The following is a 9,659-nucleotide window of genomic DNA, read 5'->3' as shown; positions in this document are numbered from 1 at the left end:
TTGGCAGAAATGATGCGACCAGGACCCCCCATGTGTCAGCAGCACCAACTGACACAGCTTCTGAGCAAGGATGTCGTCTGCCGTTTCTTTTGCTCTGATTTGTCACCCTGGTACTCATCCTCAGGTTTCCCCAACACAGGTCAACCCATCCTGTAAGCAAGGCTAATCCATACCCTTGTGATATCTCCCAGGCTCCTGTGTTTGAGACTGTGATCTTCTCAGGTGAGGAATCAGACCGAGCAGAGTGGACACCCCAACCATATTTGTCCCACAGAAGCAGGGGTGAGGTCAGGTGAGCTCAGGAGGTGATAGTTGTCTCCGAGGCACCCATGCATTTCTCTGCTTTGCTGCTATGCACAGAAAATGAGGCCCACTGTGGGAAGCGGGCCTGTTCACACTGCACTGTTCGGACAGACTCCCCTGCCACAGCCGCCTGTGCGGTGGAGGACAGGGCAGGCAGTAGCAGGGCTCTCCCCTCTTCCTTCTCCCTTCTCCCACAGCCACCCTGACAACTGCTGCAGGATTCTGGTCACACCATGCCCTGGGCTGGTCTCTGAAGCTGTTGGGGTTGTCGGGGGGCGCCACCCTTGTTTATGGCCTATACCTGCTCCCTGCTGCTTGGGGCCACCATCTTTCAGCTGCTGGAGCTCAATCCGGGGGCCAGTTCCAACTGCAGAAGCTGCACTTCCTAGAGAACTACACCTGCCTGGTCCAGCAGGCCCGGAGCAGTTCCTGCAGGTGAGGGAGCAAGGAAAGGTGGCCAGGAAGAGCAGGGAGGGGGTGGAGGTGCTGGTGACAGGTGCAGAGCCACCACCCAGAGGTTGGATGCTGTTTGGAGACAGAGGGCGGTTGAAACTGGAGCCTGGTGAAACCTAGTCCAGAGCCTGATCCTCTGGGCTACAGCTAGACCACTATGCTGCCTTAATCAAACCACTAACTTAATAGATGTCTTCATCAGTAATGTGAAAAGAAACAGTGCATATGGGCCGGGAGGTGCCCAGTCGGGTGCTTGCCATCCAATATGAGGACCCGAGTTTAATGCCCAGAACACATGTTAAAAATTCAGATGTGAGACAAGTGAGACAGCTCAGTTGGCAGAGGAAATTTCCATCAATCCTAAAGACCCAAGTTCAATCCCAAAGCACACTTGTAAACCCAGCACTGGAAAGTCAAGGACCAACAGATCCCTAAGGTTATCTGGCTAGCCTTGACAAACAGGGAAGTCCCACCCAAGCCAGAGAGAGAAATGGCCTCAGAAAACAAGGCAGAAGGCTGGAAAGATGGCTTAATGGTCAAGAGTATTTCCTTTGGGGACCTGATTTTAATCTCCAGCATCCACGTCAAATTGCATCCATTGCAAATATGATTGCAAGTGTATGTATCCCCAGCAATGGGCAGGAAGGGAGCTGAATTGAATCCCCAAAGAGCTCACTGGCCAGCCCGGGCTAGCCTAAGAAAAGGGCAAGTTTCCGGTTGGTGAGAGACCCAAGGCAATGGGTGGGAATTGGCAGGAAGACACATGGCATCCTACTCCGGCCTCCTCTGAGCACACTCACAGATCCAGAAATGTGTACCAAAGACAGAGAAGGAGGGAAAGGTGGGAGAGAGAAGAGAGATGAGGGAAAGGGGGTAGGGAGAGAGAGTTAGAGAGATTAAAGAAACAAAACCAGGGCTGGAAAGATGGCTCCATAGTAAAGAAGAGTGGATGCTCTTCCAGAGGACCTGGGTTCAATTCCCAGTACCCACATGGCAGATCCAGGGGATCCCGTGTCCTCTGTGAGCACCATGCCCACATGTGGCACACAGACATACATGCAGGAAAAATACCTATATACATAAATAAAATAAATCAAAACACACAAGAAGGCTGGTGGCTCTGAGGAGTGATACCTGCAGTTGACCTCTGACCTCCATATGCACATGTATGTGCAAACAACTATTGGCCATACACAAACATGTATTACAGATATATACATGTATACACACACAGAAAGTTGCTGTCTGTGCTTGACATTTGACAGCAGAGTGAAATCTCTCCGAGCTGGCACTTGCTATACAAACGCTCCCACACTCCAGGCATCTCAGGACGGATGCTTTGTCTGCTGGCTCTCAGCACTTGCTCCTGTGTGCAGACCCAGATAAAGATGAGGACCAACTGTCACACTACACTCGCTCCCTTGCAGGGCCAGTGGACAGTGCCCGAGCATGATCTGCAGAGTGATAACTGGCCACTAGTGAGCATGTTTGACACATGACAGGAGACCAGACCTCTGTTTCCTTGTGATGCCCCTTCCTGGGACTTCTTCAGCTTACAGATGGGGGCAGAGTCCCAGGGAGATGCAGTCATTGGCTGAGATAGAACTCAGACCCATGCTTCTTGCTGGGTTCTGATGGGGGAGAGTCTTCTAGCTTGTGTTAATTTCATTGGTTAAATAAAGAGACTGCCTTGGCCCTTTAATAGGACATAAAATTAGGTAGGCAGAGTAAACAGAACAGAATGCTGGGAGAAAGAGGCTGAGTCAAGGAGTCACCATGATTCTCCCACTCCAGACAGACACAGGTTAAGATCTTCCCTGGTAAGCCACCTCGTGGGCTACACAGATTATTAGAAATGGGTTAGTCCAGGTGTGAGAGTTAGCCAAGAAGAGGCTGGAACTAATGGGCCAAGCAGTGTTTAAAAGAATACAGTTTCCGTGTAATTATTTCGGGTAAAGCTAGCCAGGTGGCAGGACGCAGCCCAGCCCGCCAATCATATTACAACAGGGTTCCCTTTACACTTCACTACACTGATTAGCACACACACTGCAAGCAGGGTACTGACAAAGGGAAAGTTCTCAGAGTAGGGTCCGTGGACCCTCAGCACCTCCACCTCAGCACCACCCCCTCAGCACCAGCACCAGCACGTCCACCAGCTCCAGCACCAGCACCCACACCTCCACCAGCACTGTCACCAGCACCGCCACCAGCACCACCTCCAGCACCAAGCACCACCTCCAGCACCAGCACCTCCACCAGCTCCAGCACCAGCACCTCCACCAGCTCCAGCACCAGCACTGCCACCAGCACTACCTCCAGCACCCACACCTCCACCAGCACCGCCACCAGCACCGCCACCAGCACCGCCACCAGCACCACCTCCAGCACCAAGCACCACCTCTAGCACCAGCACCTCCACCAGCACCGCCACCAGCACCTCTATCACCTCAACACCTCCACCAGCACCACCTCCAGCACCAACACCTCCACCAGCACCACCTCCAGCACCAGCACCTCCACTAGCACCAGCACCTGAGAGCTTATTAAAAAATGACATTTCAGACCCCACTCAGACCTGCTGACTCAGATGATGCTGAGGCCCCAGAGACTTTCTTGGGACTGAGAGCTGCTAGGCCACAGGAAGAAGCGTCAGTAGAGAGTCCTGTCCCTGCTTTTCCAGTATACATAGTATTCCTCACCCCTGCATATATTTTACTCAGGGATGGTACTCACCTTCAGGCACCACAACATCCCAGGAGTGAGCCAGAGACAGGGACACCTCAAGCCTTCTCCTACCTCAGCCCTGGAGGTAGAATCAGGTCTGCAGTGGGCAGACCGTGGCCAGGCTCAAACTGGTTCTGCAATCAAGAACAAAGCTCTAGGTCTGGCTGCAGCCCAAAGGGGCCAGTGTTTGGGACCAGGGACTCACTAGGAAATGTGTCCTTTCAAATCCTCAGTCTCATTGCGCAGGTGGAGCTTGGAGGCAGAGACACGCTAGGGTAACATCTGGGGGAAACCCAGTCTCTGGGGAACTCACACACTGCACCATAAACAGTGAAGAGTGTAGTGTCTGGACATGATTCCGTGAGGACAGCTGTACACCCACCTCTTCCTCCTTCACCACGGGATTCTTGGAGACGAAGATGCCGCAGTCACTCGAGGCCACTCACCCACACCCAGGCCCTTAGGGAGGTCAGAGGCAAATGCTGTCCCTGAGAGTGGGGGTCTCCAGGGAGGGGACATGCTCTGGAATATCTGGCCCAGTTCTCTGCATGCATGGGAAAGAGGAAGCCAAAGCATTAAGAAGCTAATTCCTGCCCGAGTGAGGGCCAGGAGGCCTCCACCCAGCAGGTGAAAATCAGCTCCCACAGGAAAGAGAGGCAGGAGTAGTAGCCATACTTCCCATGGTCCCCAGCTCTGGAGCACTGCCAGGTAACAAGAATGAGCTGATGTTCCCTGGGACAAGTTTCCCGCTAGATGGAAGAGGGCTAGCGTTGTGGGGAGAAAGTCCTGCACTATCCTCAGGAGGGCTCAGGCTTGAACCTACCAAGCCTTCTTCCCTAGAAACACAAAACACAGACACACAAATCATACACACCCATGTAACACAGAGCACTGCACTGCACACACAGACAACACATCACATGTGCACAGATAGCCTCTCTCCTGGGCCCCTAACGTTAATTTCTTCTGCAGGCATAGGCTATGCTCACTAGAGGGCGCCAGAGAGCAAAGAGGACGGGTCCCTGGATGCCCAGGCTCCCACCTGGAGCTCTTGGGCTCCCACCGCATGTCGCATGGGAGTGAAATCCCCCAGACCCCATCTTCCCCAGCAGACCCTTCTAGAAGTATCCAACATCAGTCTCACCTTGTCCTAGCTAATGTTTGCATGTTTGTCATTTCCTGTCACCAGCCCTCAGCTCTCCACCTGTTAGAGCACACACCTAGGCCAGTCTTGGCCACTCAGAGATTTCATGGTTCCTTCTGTGAAATAGGAATAATGGGAATTAAGAGACTTATTCAACTTAAGCATATAAAATCATCCTCCTGAGAGCTGCTTGGTGACAGCTGGCCCTCAGTAACCGGTAGCCCCTTCCTTTCTGACCATGCCACTCCAACGGGTGATCCTGGAAGCCTGGGTGACAGGCGTGAACCCCAAAGGCAACCCCAGCAACTGGGACTTCAGAAGCAGTTTCTTTTTTGAGGGCACAGTGGTCACCATCACAGGTGAGGGAGGAGCAGGTGCGGGGAGGGGCCTCCCTTGACTTTGCTCTTGCCATCGCTTCCAAAAGCAATCACTGGGGCGAGGATATGGTTTATCCAGGTGGTGGCACAGGAAGCACAGACGGGGACATGGTGAGACAGTAGCAGAGGAAGGCAGTAAGGCGTGTACACCCTGCTGCTGTGGGGGCTGGGTTCCCCTCGAGCTGGGCCTGGTGTGTTAATGCACCTGGCCACAGACCAGAAAGTCCTCTCAGAGAGAGAGTGAAGGAAGGTCATTGGGCATTGGCTGCCTCTCAAAGCTGCAGGCAACATCCCAGTATCCCAAGGAGATGGGGTATCGGCAGAACCCTTCCGTTTAGTTACATATGCCCCAATCCAATCCCAAACACCTTCCTTGTTATTCCAGGGAAAGTGTTAGAATATGAGTGTTGGGCTCCCAGTTCACTAAAGAGGGACTGAATGGCTGTGATTACATAAGGCAAATGGGGATAATTAGACAGAAATTACATAAACCATCTCGGGGAATCATGCCTTGCAGGGAGGCCAAGGGTGGCAGTCGGGAAGGCTTCATGGGGGCAGCATCACTGTAGAAGAGCCTTCTTCTCTAAGCAGAGATTGTTCTAGCAGAGGATAGGATGAGTGCCATGGGAACAACTTTCTTTCCTCCCCCAGCAGTGATGGAGACAAGCCCCTGCCAGAGCTGAAGGTGGGGGTGGGCAGGAGGCAGCTCTGGTCTCTCTCTGCCCCTGCTGTGCATCTCCCTTGCCCAGCAGGCTATGGAAACCTGGCACTCAGCATGGAGGCTGGGCAGGCCTTCTGCATTTTCTTGCCCTGATAAGCATCCTGCTCAATGTGGTCTTCCTTGACCTGGGAACAGGGCTGCGTGCCCACCTGACCACACTGGACAGGTGGGAGGACCATCCCAGGTATTTCTAGGTAGCATGATGTCTTCTGGAGCTCCATAGGACAGAGAGCTGCAAGTATTCCTGGAACTTTCTAGGTGTTCTCAGCTCCTGCAGGTCCTGGGCCTCGCTCTGCTCCTGACCCTGGGGACCCTGGCATTCTCATCTTCACACCAGGCTACTCAACGACGTGGAGGGCTGGAGCTTTGGCGAAGGGTTCTACTTTGCCTTCATCATCACCCTCAGCACCATTGACTTTGGGGACTATGTTGTCTGTGAGAAAGAATTAACTATCCTGGTGGCTACTCAGTAGAATCTGGGCACATGGAGGTACCAGGTGAGGCTGCTATCTCTGGGACTCCTGTGGGCTCTCGGTGGAATTTGTCAGAATTCTGCTTTTCCCATCATTGGTACTTTTTGGAGGACCAGCAGGGAGAGAGCACCTCTGTGGAATCTGGGGGTGACTGTGCCCTCAGACACCAGCCATCACCTTCCCTGGCAGGCACAGACCCCAGCAAGCATTATGTCATCATGAACCTGAACCTGGCAGCTGTATGGATCTTCCTAGGGTAGGCGTGGCTGGCGGTGGTCGTCAGCCTAGCAGCTGTATGGAGTCTCCTAGAACAGGCATGGCTGGCAGTGGTCCTCAGCCTGTCTGGAGTCTCCTAGGGCAGGCGTGGCTGGCAATGGTCCTCAGCCTGGGATCCCTGCTTCTGCACAGGTGCTCCTGTGTCTGACTGCTCATCAGAGACCTGGACCTCAAGAATGGAGGAAACCCTCACCCCAGACCTCAGAAAATCCCCATCTCTGCATGATGCCCAAGTATTCCAGCCAACCATCCTACCCCACCTACCCCCGCCCCAAGCCCATGGTGTTTCACATAGGGTGGCCAGTAATTCTCCAAACAGAAAATGGAGGTAGGAGTGCCTACAAGGTAATTTATAGGAGGTGCAGAGACAAAAATCAAATAATCTAGGGGCCTTAAAGAGTAAGTTCCCTAGAGTCTAGCCTGCTGCCAGAATCCAGCACTATGGGCAGAAGGGAGGAGAGGCTGGCCCTGTCTGCCTGATGCTCAGTTTTAAAAGGATTAGGAAATAGCTCTTCCTTGAACTTCCCCTCTCCCTAGTCACTAGGGGGCTTCTAAGCATCCCTGTATTTGCAGCATTGGGGCGGGAGTCCAGGAGGTTGAGGGGAGTCCCTGGGAAGGACCCGTGTCCGTGGTCACATTCTCTACTCTCCCTCCCGCTGGACTATTGTCTCTTAGGAAAGGACGGAAATCTGAAGCCCTCTATCTGCTCCGTACATACTGGTCCCTGCCTTGCTCTGGGTGAATCTGAATCGGGACTCCGAGACCTCCTCTGGAGCAGCAAGTGTGAGCCCTGACACATGCTCTTGCCTCCCACAAACACGGACAAGCCAAACACAGCTGGGGCCTTTTTCTTTGAGTGCACCTATTGTAGCGAACCTAGAGTGGTACTGACCACGGCAGGCACTTGGAGGAAGTCCCTGGTCTCACAGCTTAGACAGAAGCCCTATGACAATAGCCTTTGGAAGTTTTTCTTCCCGCTGTGGATTGCAGGAGCCTTTCTCACTGAAGGGAAGCACTGAGGTAGGACCCCTTCGTGGTCCCCTGATGCTGATGTGGGCACTCCAACTCTCTGGTGAGTTATCTTATTGTCACCGGGATTGGATCCTTGAAGGTGGGCAGGGCCATTGCACCCTGCAGCACTCCTCAGAGGGAAGAAGGCCATCCGCAATCATTTGCTTAGAGAAGGGCCCCTCCTGGCCTTTCCTGCCCATTCCCGGTTCCTGTCTACCAGAGCGCTCCTGGGCTCCTCTCCACCATGTGCGGACCACGATCTCCTGAGGCACCGTGTTCGGCCCGGGTCTGTCGGGCACCAGGCACGGGGCTCCTTCTGCTCTCCTACCTGGCTTACTTGGTGCTGGGCGCCGGTGTGTTCTGGGCACTGGAAGGTCGTGCGGCCAGGTACTCCAGCCACATCTTCCAGCGCGACAAGTGGGAGCGACTAAAGAACTTCACACATCTGGATGACCCAGCGCTGGATCAGCTGATCCGGGTTAGGGGACTAGCGGTGCCACCCTGGGAAAGAAGGAGTGGGTGGGGCAGGGGGCAGGAGCTCACAGCAGGGATGAAGAGTGCTCTGGCCCGACAGGGTAACTCTAGGGAAGCTTATCCCTTATTCGAGAGGTGGAGTAAACAGGCTTGGGACAAACAGGTTTGGGCGGTTGGGGTTGGGTAACCATGGAGATGGGCTGAACCCAGTGGAAAGCATCTAGGGCTAGCAAAGAGTGGGGGCACCGGCTCCGTCTTTAAGGAAGTGAGACACAGCCATAAGGAATACAGAGGGTCGCTTCTCTGTGTCACAGGTTTCAAGGTTGTCCGATGTGGTCATCACGGGGACAGGTATCATTTGGTCTGGTCAGCCTTGCGTGGAGGTTACTGAGACGAAGCGCCAAGGATGAAAGGCCACACCTAGTCTTTCAAGGGACCGGAGGGCAAATACCTTGGGGATGTGGCTAGACTCTAAGAAACATAAGCTGGTGTGGGAACTTGAGAGAAACGGCTCAGTCTGTGTCGGTGGGTGAAATAGAGCCCAGAGCGGAGGAGCAGGAGCGAGGGAGCTGAGAGTGAGGGGCCCCGGAGCGGAGGAGGGAGGGAGCTGAGAGTGAGGGGCCCGGAGCGGAGGAGGGAGGGAGTTGAGAGTGAGGGGCCCCGAACTGAGAAGAGAGGGGGCTAAGAGTGTGGGGCCCGGAGCAGAGGAGCGAGGGAACTGAGAGGAGCCCGGAGCAGAGGAGAGAGGGAGCTCAGAGTGAGGGGCCTGGACTGGATTAGGGCTAAGGTCACTTTACCTGAAGTATTTGGACCTGCAGGGCCGGCAGGGACAAAAGGAGTGGGGCAGTGAAAAGAGCAGAGGTCCCCGAGCCAGAGGATCCTCAGAGGACGAGGACGCTGCAGGGTACGGAGGCAGGAGATGGCTCATCCTCCAGGATTTCCCATGGAGAACTCAGCGAGCAAATCAGTGTTTGCCTTACTGTTCTGCTCCACTTCCCTCTGCCAAGAGTGCAGGGACAGAACTTAGACTCGCATACCTCCGTGCAATCGTCACTCTCTTGCAACGGTTCCATTACAGAGACCCCCAGGACCTGTGTCCCAGAATCCTTAAACTGAAGCCAAATCCCCTGTAGAGAGAGGGAGCATTGTTGGGTAGGGCAGGAGGGGCCAGGAGTGAAGAAAATTCCCATCCTCCAGACAGGCCAATGGGCAGGAGCTGGAGCTAGGGACTGTCTCTGTCTGGCCATCGCCAGTAAACACTGCTGTTTCAGTCCTTCCCATGCCCAGCTCCCCCGTCAATGTCTCATTAGCAGACACTACCATCTCCATGATGAACCAAGGCTCAGAGAGATTTGATAAAATTGCAAGGCTGCACAGCCAAGAGCTAAGGCTGTTAATCACCTGGAGGCTGGTTTTGTGTAGTCCTGTGTATGTGGCTGTTTCTCAGAACCCCATGATTTTATGTCCAAGGCACACTATGCGTTCCCAGCCTCTGCTTCCACTGTCCTGTCTTCCTGAATGCTTTTTGGTGGGAAGAGCCTCAGGGGAAGCACAGCACGAGTGTCATTCCCTCCAGGAAGCCTCTGCCTCTGCTTCTCTGTGTTCCCAAGGTGTTATGGCCCTGGGAAGCCAGAGGACTTCTCCACTGTAAGAGTTCCATTTACAGATAAAGAAACAGATGTGAAAGAAACTGCAGACCATCT

General features: G+C 54.0%; 2 protein-coding genes across 2 annotated transcripts in view; both read left to right on the top strand.

Annotated features, from left to right (window-relative positions):
• The first annotated feature begins 536 nt into the window (after positions 1-536).
• On the top strand, positions 537-6,697 carry Kcnk16 (potassium two pore domain channel subfamily K member 16). The gene is given in 9 exon segments (XM_013350945.1): positions 537-645; positions 648-731; positions 4,870-4,983; positions 5,754-5,804; positions 5,807-5,906; positions 5,981-6,046; positions 6,048-6,157; positions 6,385-6,451; positions 6,544-6,697. Coding segments are annotated over 9 exon segments (855 nt in total).
• A 1,029-nt stretch (positions 6,698-7,726) lies between these two features.
• Kcnk17 (potassium two pore domain channel subfamily K member 17) overlaps positions 7,727-9,659 on the top strand; it is an 11,066-nt gene continuing 9,133 nt past the window's right edge. The window contains exon 1 of the mRNA XM_005359769.1: positions 7,727-7,960. Within this exon, the coding sequence (XP_005359826.1) occupies positions 7,727-7,960 (234 nt within the window). The remainder of the gene's footprint in view (positions 7,961-9,659) is intronic.

Source organism: Microtus ochrogaster, linkage group LG2, assembly GCF_000317375.1.
Source record: "Microtus ochrogaster isolate Prairie Vole_2 linkage group LG2, MicOch1.0, whole genome shotgun sequence".
Lineage (NCBI taxonomy): Eukaryota > Metazoa > Chordata > Mammalia > Rodentia > Cricetidae > Microtus > Microtus ochrogaster.
This window is presented reverse-complemented; position numbering and strand designations above follow the sequence as displayed.